At 31.8% G+C, this 19684-nt stretch overlaps 1 protein-coding gene across 1 annotated transcript; it reads right to left on the bottom strand.

Moving 5' to 3' along the window:
- Positions 1-521: 521 nt before the first annotated feature.
- Positions 522-16641, bottom strand: cartl (cocaine- and amphetamine-regulated transcript-like). Its single transcript, XM_061975426.1, has 3 exons — positions 16421-16641; positions 5997-6071; positions 522-826 (listed from the first exon to the last, which is right to left on the bottom strand). Exons 1-3 carry the CDS (start codon positions 16556-16558, stop codon positions 719-721), a joined length of 321 nt encoding a protein of 106 aa, XP_061831410.1. The 5' UTR covers positions 16559-16641; the 3' UTR covers positions 522-718.
- Between the last annotated feature and the right edge of the window lie 3043 nt (positions 16642-19684).

Genomic DNA, 19684 nt, shown 5'->3' with positions numbered 1-19684 from the left:
GAATTGGGGGTTAAATCACTAAAAATGATTCCCGGGCGCAGCCACCGCTCACTGCTCCCCTCACCTCCCAGGGGGTGATCAAGGTTGATAATTTCGCCACACCTAGTGTGTGTGTGACAATCATGGGTACTTTAACTTTTTAACTTTTAAATTGGGGGGGGTTGCACTATCCACTTTATCCGCCAGATGGCAGTAGAGTTGAATATTTTAAAATGTTTTTTTGTGGCAATTCCAACTTTGACCACAGCGTCTGTTGCAGAATGGCGCTTTCCATCATTTTCAGCAGACAGCATTGCAAAATGATTAAACCCACCCCTCCCGCTCACGGAAGATCCCCCCCAAGAATGGGGCCTTATGAATCCCTTCCTTACTGTAACAATTAAATGCCCCAGCAGTGACTAGTTTTGGTTATGTTGACAAACGCTTATGTCGACGTAAGTCAGCCAATCTGAGTCGTATCAACTCAAACGGTTCCAATGCTCACTTATACAATTCAAGCATTCCAACAAAATAAGCCAACCTTGTTGATAAATCTCTTTATTGAACATGATGCATTCCCATGCTACATTTAAAGTGTCCTCCCCACAAAAGCATACCTCATGGGAACAAAAAAAAAAACCTCACATTCTAAAGCCTCAATAGGCCAACTATTTTTGAAGTGAAATGTGAAAGGAGTAATTGGTCCTTACAGGTCAGGGAGTTTAAAAATGCGAGTGATTTAAATGCACTTGAGCAGGTAGGAGTTGCAGTTGGCTCCCCTGCCGCAGTCGCAGAGCTTTCCAATTCGTGGTCCGAACTTCATGGCACAGCGGTCACCGATCCCACACTGGGGAGGAAACAGACACACTCATAATAAGTTCACATCAGGACGCAAGAGGGCTTCAGGGACAAAGAGCCACAAAAAAGTAAATGAGAGCCAATAGTAGTTCATAAGTATTTTGCACTAATGACTTCAGTGACGGGCTTCACGGTGGCAGAGGGGTTAGTGCATCTGCCTCACAATACGAAGGTCCTGAGTAGTCTGGGGTTCAATCCCGGGCTCGGGATCTTTCTGTGTGGAGTTTGCATGTTCTCCCCGTGACTGCGTGGGTTCCCTCCGGGTACTCCGGCTTCCTCCCACTTCCAAAGACATGCATGTGAGTGTGAATGTTGTCTGTCTATCTGTGTTGGCCCTGCGATGAGGTGGCGACTTGTCCAGGGTGTACCCCGCCTTCCGCCCGATTGTAGCTGAGATAGGCTCCAGCGCCCCCGCGACCCCAAAGGGAATAAGCGGTAGGAAATGGATGGATGGATGGATGGATGGACTTCAGTGACGTGCAGTCACTAGAGGCAGGTGAAAGAAAAAAAATGTAAAAAGAAAAAAAAAAATTAAATTGTTATATGTATCCAGTGATTATACTATAAAGTTATTTTCCATTTAACTTCACCAGTTTTAGATTATTTGTATTCAAAATCGCTGAATTTTCACATTTGCCGTTCAAATACTGAGAAGAGACGGTGCGGTGAACAGCAGCCAGTTGAGGCACGTCACTCAGTGCCTCAACATGGATTGCGCAATGACTCGGCTAACTGCTGGCCTGCTGTGCAGTGAGACTGTATTGCTATATGAACTATATTATACATTTCCATAGTTTAGTTAGCTGAGGTATATAATGTACAGTGTATTTTGTCAACAACTGTATGTGTGTAAAGTATTTCTTGTGCCTCAATCATTGGTATGTTTTCATCTACAAAACCATTCTGGGTATCACTCCATCTTTTCTGTCTTGTCTTTTAACAAAGAAACAAGGAAGTCACAATCTTCGTTCAATGAATGTTCTGCAATTTGTCGTCCCCAAAGTAAGAACTGAACTGGGCAAGAAAGCATTTAGGTTTTCAGCACCGAAGGCTTGGAATAACCTACAATCGAACATTAAACTTCAAACCCTAGTTACGTTTAATGAGTTTAAAGCTTCTGTGAAAGGATTGCAGTCTACCTTGTCTGTATGCACATGTGTCATGTGAGCACGTTTTAATGTTGTAAATGTGATGTTTTATGTATTTGTTTACTGTTTTTAATGTAACCTTGCTGCTGCCCTCTTGGCCAGGTCTCCCTTGGAAAAGAGATCTTTGATCTCAATGGGATTTTACTGGCTGAGGCTCGCCTCCTGCACCCCCGCCGTAGAATTGTTATATCAACTAAAGCCCACACTTAAACTTTCCACGTGCAAGATTGAATCTATTTAAAAAAATTATTTCATAAGAAGCCAAAAAGTGCAAAAACAATAATGTTCGTGTTGGAGGAGTTATGAATGACTGCAGGGACACAACATTAGATACACCTGCAGACTGCAGGTGTACCTAATTCACAACTCCTCCAACACCAACATTATTGTTTTTGCACTTTTTGGCTTCTTATTAAAAAACTTTTGTAACCTATTTTCATGGGCTTTCCTCTTTGTGATGTTAAGTTCCTGTTATTTGCTGTTATACAGTGTATGCCTTGAGCTCTTATTTTGAAGGCGCTAAGAGCGGAAGTGATGTCACGTTGCGGAGGTTTTTGAAAGAAGGTAAATAAAGTGGTCCTCGTGTAAACTGGAGCCTCCGTGTTTGTTATTTTGTAGTTTCATACAGTATAGGCGACATTTATAAACCATCGGTTACACTTTTTTAAATAGATTCAATCTTGCACGTGGAAAGTTTAAGTGAGGGCTTTAGTTGCGGCGCATGGACTTAATTTCTAAGTAAAGGTAAGACCATAATAACGTTTTTTTTTTTTTTATGTGCTTTTTTGTGTGCTACAGTTTGTATGTGTAAAGTTAAAGTTAAGTTAAAGTAGCAATGATTGTCACACACACACTAGGTGTAATGAAATTTGTCCTCTGCATTTGACCCATCCCCTGGTTCACCCCCTGGGAGGTGAGGGGAGCAGTGGGCAGCAGCGGCGCCGTGCCCGGGAATCATTTTTGGTGATTTAACCCCCAATTCCAAGCCTTGATGCTGAGTGCCAAGCAGGGAAGAATGCTGGTATGAGCTTTTAAACATAACCCGTTAACTGCTGCCAATCAAATGGTGAATAAGATACTCTTTAGGGTTCATATGTTTGTAAATCTGACTGTGATGAAGTCAGTGCCTCACCCGCCATCAACCTCACCGCACGTCACTGAATTACTTTATTTTGCTCACACAATGTTATTTAATGAAAGTATTATTGTTGTACAGTAATCCCTCGTTTATTGCTGTTAATTGCCTCATACATTTCCGCAAAGTAGGTCGTTTTTATGTCCAAATCGAATATTTATGTCGGTAGAGCATTGAAAAAATAGTTTAGGACTTTCTAAATACATTTTTCTGCATTATGACAAGCCTCCAGACTTGAAATAACACCCTGTAGTCACCTTCACGTTCTTTTAATCCAATATATTAATGCTACCTGAGGCTGAACCAATCGGTTGCCACGGTTTCATCTATAGTGGCCAATACTACTGTAGTATTGATGTTTTTAGTTCAATGAGCCATTTGTATTATAAAAATGCTCAATTAAAAAAATTCAAAAATGTTGTAGAATATGCTTCCAACGTCAGAAAGAAATCTGCGATGTGGTGAAGCCGCAGTATTTGAAACGCAATGTTGAGAGACTGTATTATTGTCATGTCTGTGTGATCATGTTTTGTTTTAGTAATGTTCGGTTTAAATTTTGGACTTTTTGTGCACTTTTGTTTTGTTTTGTCACCATAGCAACCATTAGTTTCACCTGTCACGTCACGCACCTGTTCCACGTTTGGACTCATTGTGCACTCTTGTCACCATAGCAACCATTAGTTTTCACCTGTCACGTCACGCACCTGTTTCACGTTTTGAGTCACGCACCTGCTTTCACTAATCATGTCCATAGTATTTAAGTTCATTCATTTTCTGTTGTTCGTCCTGACGACATCACCACATTTATGCTCCTGCACACTCTCCACACCCTGATGACCCTTGCTACTCTTTTTTTCATGCCGGTTCCATGCCAAGTAAGTTTTTGTTTGTTAAGCCACAGTTAGTGTTTTGTTTAATTGTTCATAGTTTCTGCCAATGTGCAAGTTTTGTGTTTAAAGTCTAGTTTTATTCTCCGCCACTGTGCGCGCTTTTTGTTTATTCCTTTTTTGATAGTTTAAAATAAATCATGTACCCACCTTCAAGCCTTGACCAGTCCAGTTCATTTGCACCACGGGAGAACAAACCAAGCCATAGTCCAAGTCCTGACAATTATAAATCAGGAGGCTAGCTTTTTGTGGCCTAAAATATTTTGTTTCACTGCTGCTTTTTCAAAAAGTTGCGATGGTATGAGGCTTATTGTTTTTCAAAACGAATGCATCAGCCTGTAATTTTATGAAGAAAGATGTGATGTTTGGGTTTGTCAGTAAGTTAGCAAAGTAACTCAAAATGTTATGGGCAGATTTGGATTAAACTGTCACGAAATGTCAGAAATGGGATAAGGAAAAAGTGATTGGATTTTGGGGGTAATCCAAATTGCAGTCTGGATTCAGGATTTAAGGCCAGGTCTGCTTTTGTGTTTATCAAATATTGTTCTTAGTCATATTCCACCCCTAAAAACACATTATTTCAACAAATCAAACAAAATATGATTCATTTGCTCACAAATCAGTGCATAGTTTTAATCGATTGCAACCTTGCGTAATCCTGCAAGTTCTGATGTATTGTAAATGTATTTACTTTTAAATTTGTTGTTAAATCTTAATTCAGCGTTTGATTCTGAATATAATCGTCCAACCAGGGCCGGCCCGTGGCATAGGCCGTATAGGCAAATGCTAAGGGCGCCGTCCATCAGGGGGCGCCACGCCAGTGCCACAAATGTTGGAGAAAAAAAAATAAACAATAATTATTTCTAAATACAAAAAAATAATCCCACGTTAATTAAAATGCAAAGTAAAGCCTATTTAATAGAAATATTATTTGTTACAACATTACACAACATTACGCCCCCCCCCCGCCCCCCCCCCCCGCACGGTGCGCCCCCTCCCTTCCCGTATCATGACTCTTTTTGGACGTCACCACATCAAAAAATCAACACAACATGTCAAAACGGCCAAAACTGTCAGGTGCCCAGGGAAGAAAAAAGAGAAAAGAAGAGAAGGAGAAACAAGAAAAGACAGAGGTAGCAGGTAGGTAACGTTAGCCTACATGAAATTATTTGTCTGTTACAGAATGTGATAGTAACCTGGCTTTTTAGCATTAAGCTAATGTTACATGATTCGGCAATTGCTAATCAATAAATAGCTACTTCTGTTTTAACGTCGGGTTAATATTGTGGAGGGGGCTAAATTGTTATGGAAAATAATAATGTAACGTTAAGTAATTACAGTACTCCCACCTTACATTCCTCAGGGACATTTGTATTAGATCTTTTAAGCAAGTGTTTTTTGTTTATATTGTTATTGCCTTCTGGTTAGCTAATGTTTGCCCTGCAGGTAATAGTCACTTTTCCACCCCTTTATATAATAGGTATAGTTGTAAGTAAAAAAAAAAAAAGGTCAAAGACAAAGCTATTCGGTTTCTTCTGAGTATATACACTTCAATGCCGATGTGGGGGGGCGCCACCTAAAATTTTGCCTAGGGCGCCAGATTGGTTAGGGCCGGGCCTGCGTCCAACAAATTAAAAGCAAGTATTGGCATAATCAATATTGACTTTGTATTTACTTTTATCTGGTAAATACCATAATTAAACATATCTCTCACCCCCAGTCAGATATATCTTATTATTGTCTTAGTAAGAAGAAAACAGGAGAATTGGAAGATTTTTTTCCGCCTACTCGGCTAATTTGGCTTGGCCAGCAGTCTATTGTAGATTAGATCCAAGAAAACGTGGTTATTACCTCTTCTGTTAATTAGAACTTGGAGGGATTAATGAAATACATTACAAGCACAGACTTTCAGTAGCTTCATTCAACTCAACTTTTAATAGGGAGCACAGCCGGGTCATTTGCATAAACATGTCAATAATATTGAGTTACCAGCGGGATGCTGCCTCGCTTCTCCGTGGAAACACCATTATGCACCTTGCCCAGCAACACCTCCAGCGCTTCCACCTGTTTAGCAAAGAAACACAACTAAACGTCAATGTACTTTATGTGGAACACTTTGGGGGATTATTATAATATATAAAAAAATATTTAAAATGATATAAAAAATATATACAAAATATAATAATATATAAACAACAACACCAATGTCTGTATTAAGAATATTTGTTTTACTACAATAAATACATTATTTATGAAATTATCAAAACATGAATAATTCATAGCAGTTTTAGGGCTTACTTGTGTCATTTAGGGTTTTCTCTTCATTTCAAATATAATCTAAATACATTTGGTGATGCTTGGAGACCAGTATTTAGTGAGCCAGCAATTATTTTTGTCTACTATAATGGACAAACATTCCAAATGCAAAACACTGCAACTAAATAAAACCAGCCATGTGTCATGATTGTCATATAGTTATTGGGGTTTCAAAGGTGGACATAATGTATTTAAGCACAAGGCAAAAGTATTTTTTTTATACAGAACAACATGATGAAGATGGTTAAGGCAAATAATGTGTCAAGATGCATAAATATCAGTGTGTAACCAAGAAATATGTCATTTATAATGCAAATTTCACATGAACTACATACTAAAGCCAAAAAAGTTCCAAATTTAAAGCGACAGTTGCCAATGTTTTTTAATGTTTAATGTTTTATTTTAAAAATTGTTATTTTGATGTACCGCAACATAAAAAATAGGCAGCAAGAAATAATTATTCAGTTGAAATATAGATAGTTTATTCTGACCAAAACAACATATTGTACCTAATATTTTAACGTTTTAATGCAACAAAATGCAACTTTTATTCTTCTTTTATTTTTATTTTTATTTTTTTTTACAAAAAAGTGCTATTTTGATATACCACAACATAAAAAATAGGCAGCAAGAAATAATTATTCTGTTGAAATATAGATAGTTTATTCTGACCAAAACAACATATTGTACCTAATATTTTAACTTTTTAAAGCAACAAAATGCAACTTTTATTCTTCTTTTATTTTATTTTTTATTTTTTACAAAAAAAGTGCTATTTTGATATACTGCAACATAAAAAATAGGCAGCTAGAAATATTTATTCAGTTGAAATATAGATAGTTTATTCTGACCAAAACAACATATTGTACTTAATATTTTAACTTTTTAATGCAACAAAATGCAACTTTTATTCTTCTTTTATTTTTATTTTTTACAAAAAAGTGCTATTTTGATATACTGCAACATAAAAAATAGGCAGTAAGAAATAATTATTCACTTGAAATATAGATAGTTTATTCTGACCAAAACAACATATTGTACCTAATATTTTAACTTTTTAATGCAACAAAATGCCACTTTTATTCTTCTTTTATTTATTTATTTACAAAAAAAGTGCTATTTTGATATACCGCAACATACAAAATAGGCAGCAAGAAATAATTATTCAGTTAAAATATAGATAGTTTATTCTGACCAAAACAACATATTGTACCTAATATTTTAACTTTTTAATGCAACAAAATGCAACTTTTATTCTTCTTTTATTTTTATTTTTTTTTTACAAAAAAGTGCTATTTTGATATACTGCAACATAAAAAATAGGCAGTAAGAAATAATTATTCACTTGAAATATAGATAGTTTATTCTGACCAAAACAACATATTGTACCTAATATTTTAACTTTTTAATGCAACAAAATGCCACTTTTATTCTTCTTTTATTTATTTATTTACAAAAAAAGTGCTATTTTGATATACCGCAACATACAAAATAGGCAGCAAGAAATAATTATTCAGTTAAAATATAGATAGTTTATTCTGACCAAAACAACATATTGTACCTAATATTTTAACTTTTTAATGCAACAAAATGCAACTTTTATTCTTCTTTTATTTTTATCTTTTTTACAAAAAAGTGCTATTTTGATATACTGCAACATAAAAAATAGGCAGTAAGAAATAATTATTCACTTGAAATATAGATAGTTTATTCTGACCAAAACAACATATTGTACCTAATATTTTAACTTTTTAATGCAACAAAATGCCACTTTTATTCTTCTTTTATTTATTTATTTACAAAAAAAGTGCTATTTTGATATACCGCAACATACAAAATAGGCAGCAAGAAATAATTATTCAGTTAAAATATAGATAGTTTATTCTGACCAAAACAACATATTGTACCTAATATTTTAACTTTTTAATGCAACAAAATGCAACTTTTATTCTTCTTTTATTTTTATTTTTATTTTTTACAAAAAAGTGCTATTTTGATGTACCGCAACATAAAAAATAGGCAGCAAGAAATAATTATTCAGTTGAAATATATATAGTTTATTCTGACCAAAACAACATATTGTACTTAATATTTTAACTTTTTAATGCAACAAAATGCAACTTTTATTCTTCTTTTATTTTTATTTTTTACAAAAAAGTGCTATTTTGATATACTGCAACATACAAAATAGGCAGCTAGAAATAATTATTCAGTTGAAATATAGATAGTTTATTCTGACCAAAACAACATATTGTACTTAATATTTTAACTTTTTAATGCAACAAAATGCAACTTTTATTCTTCTTTTATTTTTATTTTTTTTTACAAAAAAGTGCTATTTTGATATGCTGCAACATACAAAATAGGCAGCAAGAAATAATTATTCAGTTAAAATATAGATAGTTTATTCTGACCAAAACAACATATTGTACCTAATATTTTAACTTTTTAATGCAACAAAATGCAACTTTTATTCTTCTTTTATTTTTATTTTTATTTTTTACAAAAAAGTGCTATTTTGATGTACCGCAACATAAAAAATAGGCAGCAAGAAATAATTATTCAGTTGAAATATATATAGTTTATTCTGACCAAAACAACATATTGTACTTAATATTTTAACTTTTTAATGCAACAAAATGCAACTTTTATTCTTCTTTTATTTTTATTTTTTACAAAAAAGTGCTATTTTGATATACTGCAACATACAAAATAGGCAGCTAGAAATAATTATTCAGTTGAAATATAGATAGTTTATTCTGACCAAAACAACATATTGTACTTAATATTTTAACTTTTTAATGCAACAAAATGCAACTTTTATTCTTCTTTTATTTTTATTTTTTTTTACAAAAAAGTGCTATTTTGATATACTGCAACATACAAAATAGGCAGCAAGAAATAATTATTCAGTTAAAATATAGATAGTTTATTCTGACCAAAACAACATATTGTACCTAATATTTTAACTTTTTAATGCAACAAAATGCAACTTTTATTCTTCTTTTATTTTTATTTTTATTTTTTACAAAAAAGTGCTATTTTGATGTACCGCAACATAAAAAATAGGCAGCAAGAAATAATTATTCAGTTGAAATATAGATAGTTTATTCTGACCAAAACAACATATTGTACCTAATATTTTAACTTTTTAATGCAACAAAATGCAACTTTTATTCTTCTTTTATTTTTATTTTTTTTACAAAAAAGTGCTATTTTGATATACTGCAACATAAAAAATAGGCAGTAAGAAATAATTATTCACTTGAAATATAGATAGTTTATTCTGACCAAAACAACATATTGTACCTAATATTTTAACTTTTTAATGCAACAAAATGCCACTTTTATTCTTCTTTTATTTATTTATTTACAAAAAAAGTGCTATTTTGATATACCGCAACATACAAAATAGGCAGCAAGAAATAATTATTCAGTTAAAATATAGATAGTTTATTCTGACCAAAACAACATATTGTACCTAATATTTTAACTTTTTAATGCAACAAAATGCCACTTTTATTCTTCTTTTATTTATTTATTTACAAAAAAAGTGCTATTTTGATATACCGCAACATAAAAAATAGGCAGCAAGAAATAATTATTCAGTTGAAATATATATAGTTTATTCTGACCAAAACAACATATTGTACCTAATATTTTAACTTTTTAATGCAACAAAATGCAACGTTTATTCTTCTTTTATTTTTATTTTTTACAAAAAAGTGCTATTTTGATATACTGCAACATAAAAAATAGGCAGTAAGAAATAATTATTCACTTGAAATATAGATAGTTTATTCTGACCAAAACAACATATTGTACCTAATATTTTAACTTTTTAATGCAACAAAATGCCACTTTTATTCTTCTTTTATTTATTTATTTACAAAAAAAGTGCTATTTTGATATACCGCAACATACAAAATAGGCAGCAAGAAATAATTATTCAGTTAAAATATAGATAGTTTATTCTGACCAAAACAACATATTGTACCTAATATTTTAACTTTTTAATGCAACAAAATGCAACTTTTATTCTTCTTTTATTTTTATTTTTATTTTTTACAAAAAAGTGCTATTTTGATGTACCGCAACATAAAAAATAGGCAGCAAGAAATAATTATTCAGTTGAAATATATATAGTTTATTCTGACCAAAACAACATATTGTACTTAATATTTTAACTTTTTAATGCAACAAAATGCAACTTTTATTCTTCTTTTATTTTTATTTTTTTTTTACAAAAAAGTGCTATTTTGATATACTGCAACATAAAAAATAGGCAGTAAGAAATAATTATTCACTTGAAATATAGATAGTTTATTCTGACCAAAACAACATATTGTACCTAATATTTTAACTTTTTAATGCAACAAAATGCCACTTTTATTCTTCTTTTATTTATTTATTTACAAAAAAAGTGCTATTTTGATATACCGCAACATACAAAATAGGCAGCAAGAAATAATTATTCAGTTAAAATATAGATAGTTTATTCTGACCAAAACAACATATTGTACCTAATATTTTAACTTTTTAATGCAACAAAATGCAACTTTTATTCTTCTTTTATTTTTATTTTTATTTTTTACAAAAAAGTGCTATTTTGATGTACCGCAACATAAAAAATAGGCAGCAAGAAATAATTATTCAGTTGAAATATATATAGTTTATTCTGACCAAAACAACATATTGTACCTAATATTTTAACTTTTTAATGCAACAAAATGCAACGTTTATTCTTCTTTTATTTTTATTTTTTACAAAAAAGTGCTATTTTGATATACTGCAACATAAAAAATAGGCAGTAAGAAATAATTATTCACTTGAAATATAGATAGTTTATTCTGACCAAAACAACATATTGTACCTAATATTTTAACTTTTTAATGCAACAAAATGCCACTTTTATTCTTCTTTTATTTATTTATTTACAAAAAAAAGTGCTATTTTGATATACCGCAACATACAAAATAGGCAGCAAGAAATAATTATTCAGTTAAAATATAGTTTATTCTGACCAAAACAACATATTGTACCTAATATTTTAACTTTTTAATGCAACAAAATGCAACTTTTATTCTTCTTTTATTTTTATTTTTATTTTTTACAAAAAAGTGCTATTTTGATGTACCGCAACATAAAAAATAGGCAGCAAGAAATAATTATTCAGTTGAAATATATATAGTTTATTCTGACCAAAACAACATATTGTACTTAATATTTTAACTTTTTAATGCAACAAAATGCAACTTTTATTCTTCTTTTATTTTTATTTTTTTACAAAAAAGTGCTATTTTGATATACTGCAACATAAAAAATAGGCAGTAAGAAATAATTATTCACTTGAAATATAGATAGTTTATTCTGACCAAAACAACATATTGTACCTAATATTTTAACTTTTTAATGCAACAAAATGCCACTTTTATTCTTCTTTTATTTATTTATTTACAAAAAAAGTGCTATTTTGATATACCGCAACATACAAAATAGGCAGCAAGAAATAATTATTCAGTTAAAATATAGTTTATTCTGACCAAAACAACATATTGTACCTAATATTTTAACTTTTTAATGCAACAAAATGCAACTTTTATTCTTCTTTTATTTTTATTTTTATTTTTTACAAAAAAGTGCTATTTTGATGTACCGCAACATAAAAAATAGGCAGCAAGAAATAATTATTCAGTTGAAATATATATAGTTTATTCTGACCAAAACAACATATTGTACTTAATATTTTAACTTTTTAATGCAACAAAATGCAACTTTTATTCTTCTTTTATTTGTATTTTTTTACAAAAAAGTGCTATTTTGATATACTGCAACATAAAAAATAGGCAGTAAGAAATAATTATTCACTTGAAATATAGATAGTTTATTCTGACCAAAACAACATATTGTACCTAATATTTTAACTTTTTAATGCAACAAAATGCCACTTTTATTCTTCTTTTATTTATTTATTTACAAAAAAAGTGCTATTTTGATATACCGCAACATACAAAATAGGCAGCAAGAAATAATTATTCAGTTAAAATATAGATAGTTTATTCTGACCAAAACAACATATTGTACCTAATATTTTAACTTTTTAATGCAACAAAATGCAACTTTTATTCTTCTTTTATTTTTATTTTTATTTTTTTACAAAAAAGTGCTATTTTGATGTACCGCAACATAAAAAATAGGCAGCAAGAAATAATTATTCAGTTGAAATATATATAGTTTATTCTGACCAAAACAACATATTGTACCTAATATTTTAACTTTTTAATGCAACAAAATGCAACTTTTATTCTTCTTTTATTTTTATTTTTTACAAAAAAGTGCTATTTTGATATACTGCAACATAAAAAATAGGCAGTAAGAAATAATTATTCACTTGAAATATAGATAGTTTATTCTGACCAAAACAACATATTGTACTTAATATTTTAACTTTTTAATGCAACAAAATGCAACTTTTATTCTTCTTTTATTTTATTTTTTATTTTTTACAAAAAAAGTGCTATTTTGATATACTGCAACATAAAAAATAGGCAGCTAGAAATAATTATTCAGTTGAAATATAGATAGTTTATTCTGATCAAAACAACATATTGTACTTAATATTTTAACTTTTTAATGCAACAAAATGCAACTTTTATTCTTCTTTTATTTTTATTTTTATTTTTTTACAAAAAAGTGCTATTTTGATATACCACAACATAAAAAATAGGCAGCAAGAAATAATTATTCACTTGAAATATAGATAGTTTATTCTGACCAAAACAACATATTGTACTTAATATTTTAACTTTTTAATGCAACAAAATGCAACTTTTATTCTTCTTTTATTTTATTTTTTATTTTTTACAAAAAAAGTGCTATTTTGATATACTGCAACATAAAAAATAGGCAGCTAGAAATAATTATTCAGTTGAAATATAGATAGTTTATTCTGACCAAAACAACATATTGTACTTAATATTTTAACTTTTTAATGCAACAAAATGCAACTTTTATTCTTCTTTTATTTTTATTTTTTACAAAAAAGTGCTATTTTGATATACTGCAACATAAAAAATAGGCAGTAAGAAATAATTATTCACTTGAAATATAGATAGTTTATTCTGACCAAAACAACATATTGTACCTAATATTTTAACTTTTTAATGCAACAAAATGCCACTTTTATTCTTCTTTTATTTATTTATTTACAAAAAAAGTGCTATTTTGATATACCACAACATAAAAAATAGGCAGCAAGAAATAATTATTCTGTTGAAATATAGATAGTTTATTCTGACCAAAACAACATATTGTACCTAATATTTTAACTTTTTAAAGCAACAAAATGCAACTTTTATTCTTCTTTTATTTTATTTTTTATTTTTTACAAAAAAAGTGCTATTTTGATATACTGCAACATAAAAAATAGGCAGCTAGAAATAATTATTCAGTTGAAATATAGATAGTTTATTCTGACCAAAACAACATATTGTACTTAATATTTTAACTTTTTAATGCAACAAAATGCAACTTTTATTCTTCTTTTATTTTTATTTTTTTACAAAAAAGTGCTATTTTGATATACTGCAACATAAAAAATAGGCAGTAAGAAATAATTATTCACTTGAAATATAGATAGTTTATTCTGACCAAAACAACATATTGTACCTAATATTTTAACTTTTTAATGCAACAAAATGCCACTTTTATTCTTCTTTTATTTATTTATTTACAAAAAAAGTGCTATTTTGATATACCGCAACATACAAAATAGGCAGCAAGAAATAATTATTCAGTTAAAATATAGATAGTTTATTCTGACCAAAACAACATATTGTACCTAATATTTTAACTTTTTAATGCAACAAAATGCAACTTTTATTCTTCTTTTATTTTTATTTTTATTTTTTACAAAAAAGTGCTATTTTGATGTACCGCAACATAAAAAATAGGCAGCAAGAAATAATTATTCAGTTGAAATATATATAGTTTATTCTGACCAAAACAACATATTGTACCTAATATTTTAACTTTTTAATGCAACAAAATGCAACGTTTATTCTTCTTTTATTTTTATTTTTTTACAAAAAAGTGCTATTTTGATATACTGCAACATAAAAAATAGGCAGTAAGAAATAATTATTCACTTGAAATATAGATAGTTTATTCTGACCAAAACAACATATTGTACCTAATATTTTAACTTTTTAATGCAACAAAATGCCACTTTTATTCTTCTTTTATTTATTTATTTACAAAAAAAGTGCTATTTTGATATACCGCAACATACAAAATAGGCAGCAAGAAATAATTATTCAGTTAAAATATAGTTTATTCTGACCAAAACAACATATTGTACCTAATATTTTAACTTTTTAATGCAACAAAATGCAACTTTTATTCTTCTTTTATTTTTATTTTTATTTTTTACAAAAAAGTGCTATTTTGATGTACCGCAACATAAAAAATAGGCAGCAAGAAATAATTATTCAGTTGAAATATATATAGTTTATTCTGACCAAAACAACATATTGTACTTAATATTTTAACTTTTTAATGCAACAAAATGCAACTTTTATTCTTCTTTTATTTTTATTTTTTTACAAAAAAGTGCTATTTTGATATACTGCAACATAAAAAATAGGCAGTAAGAAATAATTATTCTGTTGAAATATAGATAGTTTATTCTGACCAAAACAACATATTGTACCTAATATTTTAACTTTTTAATGCAACAAAATGCCACTTTTATTCTTCTTTTATTTATTTATTTACAAAAAAAGTGCTATTTTGATATACCGCAACATACAAAATAGGCAGCAAGAAATAATTATTCAGTTAAAATATAGATAGTTTATTCTGACCAAAACAACATATTGTACCTAATATTTTAACTTTTTAATGCAACAAAATGCCACTTTTATTCTTCTTTTATTTATTTATTTACAAAAAAAGTGCTATTTTGATATACCACAACATAAAAAATAGGCAGCAAGAAATAATTATTCTGTTGAAATATAGATAGTTTATTCTGACCAAAACAACATATTGTACCAAATATTTTAACTTTTTAAAGCAACAAAATGCAACTTTTATTCTTCTTTTATTTTATTTTTTATTTTTTTTACAAAAAAAGTGCTATTTTGATATACTGCAACATAAAAAATAGGCAGCTAGAAATAATTATTCAGTTGAAATATAGATAGTTTATTCTGACCAAAACAACATATTGTACTTAATATTTTAACTTTTTAATGCAACAAAATGCAACTTTTATTCTTCTTTTATTTTTATTTTTTACAAAAAAGTGCTATTTTGATATACTGCAACATAAAAAATAGGCAGTAAGAAATAATTATTCACTTGAAATATAGATAGTTTATTCTGACCAAAACAACATATTGTACCTAATATTTTAACTTTTTAATGCAACAAAATGCCACTTTTATTCTTCTTTTATTTATTTATTTACAAAAAAAGTGCTATTTTGATATACCGCAACATACAAAATAGGCAGCAAGAAATAATTATTCAGTTGAAATATAGATAGTTTATTCTGACCAAAACAACATATTGTACCTAATATTTTAACTTTTTAATGCAACAAAATGCAACTTTTATTCTTCTTTTATTTTTATTTTTATTTTTTACAAAAAAGTGCTATTTTGATGTACCGCAACATAAAAAATAGGCAGCAAGAAATAATTATTCAGTTGAAATATATATAGTTTATTCTGACCAAAACAACATATTGTACCTAATATTTTAACTTTTTAATGCAACAAAATGCTTCTGCGTCTCAGAAGTTAAAATGAGACATACATGAAATGAAGACTTCACAAAAAAGTAAACACGTGCATTAACAAACCAAGATTTTTTTAAATTGATTTAATTTATACATTTGTAATGTTATAGCTGTGATTTGTGTGTGTGCGTGTGCGTGTGTTTGCGTGAGTGCGCAACCCAAAAAATAATGCTAATCATAATAATAACAATAATAATAATGATGATAATAATAATAATAATAATGATGATGATAATAAAAAAGAGGGTAATAACACACCAAAAAAATCAATATAGAAAGGGGCCAAACTGACCAGTTCTCGGTCTGTTGCTGGTTCGGCTCTGTCCCGTTCCAAGTCCTCCTGGGACATCTCCTGGGACGTCTGGCCGTGACTGAGGGCTGCCAGCAGGCTGACCAGCAGCAGCCCGCGGAGAACAGCGGAACTCTCCATGGTTCTGCTCCTGTGAGTTGGACGGAAGAGCGCTGAAGTGGTGAGGAGGAGAAGATGAAAGGCGCAGGGAAGTCACAAGCAGGTTGAAGTGAAAGCGTCCTTCGGAGGGATGATTGCAGCCTTATAAGGACTTGTGGCCCCGCCCGCGAGGCCACTGCGGCAGGCTGAATGAAGCATGCTGCTTGCAAGGGGACAGACAGGCACTACTTTTCCCATTTTAATTAAAAATGCAAAAATAAATACATTTTTATCATAATTATTCATATCAATATAAACTATATTGCCAAAAGTATTTGACCACCTGCCTTGACTCACATGAACTTGAAGTGCCATCCCATTCCTAACCCATAAGGTTCAATATGATGTCGGTCCACCTTTTGCAACTACAGGTAAAAGCCAGTAAATTAGAATATTTTGAAAAACTTGATTTATTTCAGTAATTGCATTCAAAAGGTGTAACTTGTACATTATATTTATTCATTGCACACAGACTGATGCATTCAAATGTTTATTTCATTTAATTTTGATGATTTGAAGTGGCAACAAATGAAAATCCAAAATTCCGTGTGTCACAAAATTAGAATATTACTTAAGGCTAATACAAAAAAGGGATTTTTAGAAATGTTGGCCAACTGAAAAGTATGAAAATGAAAAATATGAGCATGTACAATACTCAATACTTGGTTGGAGCTCCTTTTGCCTCAATTACTGCGTTAATGCGGCGTGGCATGGAGTCGATGACTTTCTGGCACTGCTCAGGTGTTATGAGAGCCCAGGTTGCTCTGATAGTGGCCTTCAACTCTTCTGCGTTTTTGGGTCTGGCATTCTGCATCTTCCTTTTCACAATACCCCACAGATTTTCTATGGGGCTAAGGTCAGGGGAGTTGGCGGGCCAATTTAGAACAGAAATACCATGGTCCGTAAACCAGGCACGGGTAGATTTTGCACTGTGTGCAGGCGCCAAGTCCTGTTGGAACTTGAAATCTCCATCTCCATAGAGCAGGTCAGCAGCAGGAAGCATGAAGTGCTCTAAAACTTGCTGGTAGACGGCTGCGTTGACCCTGGATCTCAGGAAACAGAGTGGACCGACACCAGCAGATGACATGGCACCCCAAACCATCACCCAACCACGCAAATTTTGCATTTCCTTTGGAAATCGAGGTCCCAGAGTCTGGAGGAAGACAGGAGAGGCACAGGATCCACGTTGCCTGAAGTCTAGTGTAAAGTTTCCACCATCAGTGATGGTTTGGGGTGCCATGTCATCTGCTGGTGTCGGTCCACTCTGTTTCCTGAGATCCAGGGTCAACGCAGCCGTCTACCAGCAAGTTTTAGAGCACTTCATGCTTCCTGCTGCTGACCTGCTCTATGGAGATGGAGATTTCAAGTTCCAACAGGACTTGGCGCCTGCACACAGCGCAAAATCTACCCGTGCCTGGTTTACGGACCATGGTATTTCTGTTCTAAATTGGCCCGCCAACTCCCCTGACCTTAGCCCCATAGAAAATCTGTGGGGTATTGTGAAAAGGAAGATGCATAATGCCAGACCCAAAAACGCAGAAGAGTTGAAGGCCACTATCAGAGCAACCTGGGCTCTCATAACACCTGAGCAGTGCCAGAAACTCATCGACTCCATGCCACGCCGCATTAACGCAGTAATTGAGGCAAAAGGAGCTCCAACCAAGTATTGAGTATTGTACATGCTCATATTTTTCATTTTCATACTTTTCAGTTGGCCAACATTTTTAAAAATCCCTTTTTTGTATTAGCCTTAAGTAATATTCTAATTTTGTGACACACGGAATTTTGGATTTTCATTTGTTGCCACTTCAAATCATCAAAATTAAATGAAATAAACATTTGAATGCATCAGTCTGTGTGCAATGAATAAATATAATGTACAAGTTACACCTTTTGAATGCAATTACTGAAATAAATCAAGTTTTTCAAAATATTCTAATTTACTGGCTTTTACCTGTATTACAGCTTCAACTCTTCTGGGAAGGCTGTCCACAAGGAATTTTCGACCATTCTTCCAAAAGCGCATTGGTGAGGTCACACACTGATGTTGGTGGACAAGGCCTGGCTCTCAGTCTCCGTTCTAATTCATCCCAAAGGTGTTCTATCGGGTTCAGGTCAGGACTCTGTGCAGGCTACTCATGTTCATCCACACCATACTCTGTCATCCATGTTTTATGGACCTTGCTTTGTGCACTGGTGCACAGTCATGTTGGAAGAGGAAGGGGCCCGCTCCAAACTGTTCCCACAAGGTTGGGAGCATGGAATTGTCCAAAATGTTTTGGTATCCTGGAGCATTCAAAGTTCCTTTCACTGAAAATAAGGGTCCAAGCCCAACTCCTGAAAAACAACCCCACACCATAATTCCTCCTCCACCAAATTTCACACTCGGCACAATGCAGTCCGAAATGTACCGTTCTCCTGGCAATCTCCAAACCAATCAATCAATCAATCAATTCCTTTATTGTCATTGTCATAATAACACTTAAGTCATACATGAACAACAAGATTTTGTTTGAGCTTTGTCCAGCGGCATAGAAACTGCATTCATGTGCAGGTTGACAATAGTTTACATTTTAGCATCGCGATAAGAGGGACGTGGGGGTGGGAACAGTCAGATGTCTGATGGGTGTTACGTTGATGTTGCAGCAATGCAATGTCCAGAGCACAATTATTGAGGTGGTGAAGAGTGAGGTAATAAGATGGTCCGGGGCAGCAAAGGGGCAGGCTGTTCATTTAGCAGTCTCACAGCCTGGGGATACAGACTGTGAGACATTCTGGTGGTCCTCGCGCGAATCGATCTATACCTCCTTCCAGTGGGTAGCAGGTTGAAGAGGCCATGTGCTGGGTGGTATCTGTCCTTCAGGATGTTGTTTACTCGCTTTAGGCAGCGAGTTGTGTACATGGCACTCATCTCTGGGAGTATCGTCCTTGTAATTTCCCCCGCCGCTTTAACCACTCGCTGACCCAGACTGGTCCATCAGATTGCCAGATGGAAAAGCGTGATTCATCACTCCAGAGAAGGCATCTCCACTGCTCTAGAGTCCAGTGGCAACGTGCTTTACACCACTGCATCCCACGCTTTTCTTTGGACTTGGTGATGTATGGCTT

The sequence above is a fragment of the Nerophis lumbriciformis genome, linkage group LG15, assembly GCF_033978685.3.
Source record: "Nerophis lumbriciformis linkage group LG15, RoL_Nlum_v2.1, whole genome shotgun sequence".
NCBI classification, from domain to species: Eukaryota; Metazoa; Chordata; class Actinopteri; order Syngnathiformes; family Syngnathidae; genus Nerophis; species Nerophis lumbriciformis.
Note: the sequence above shows the minus strand (reverse complement) of the source record. Positions and strands in the feature narration are given on the sequence as shown.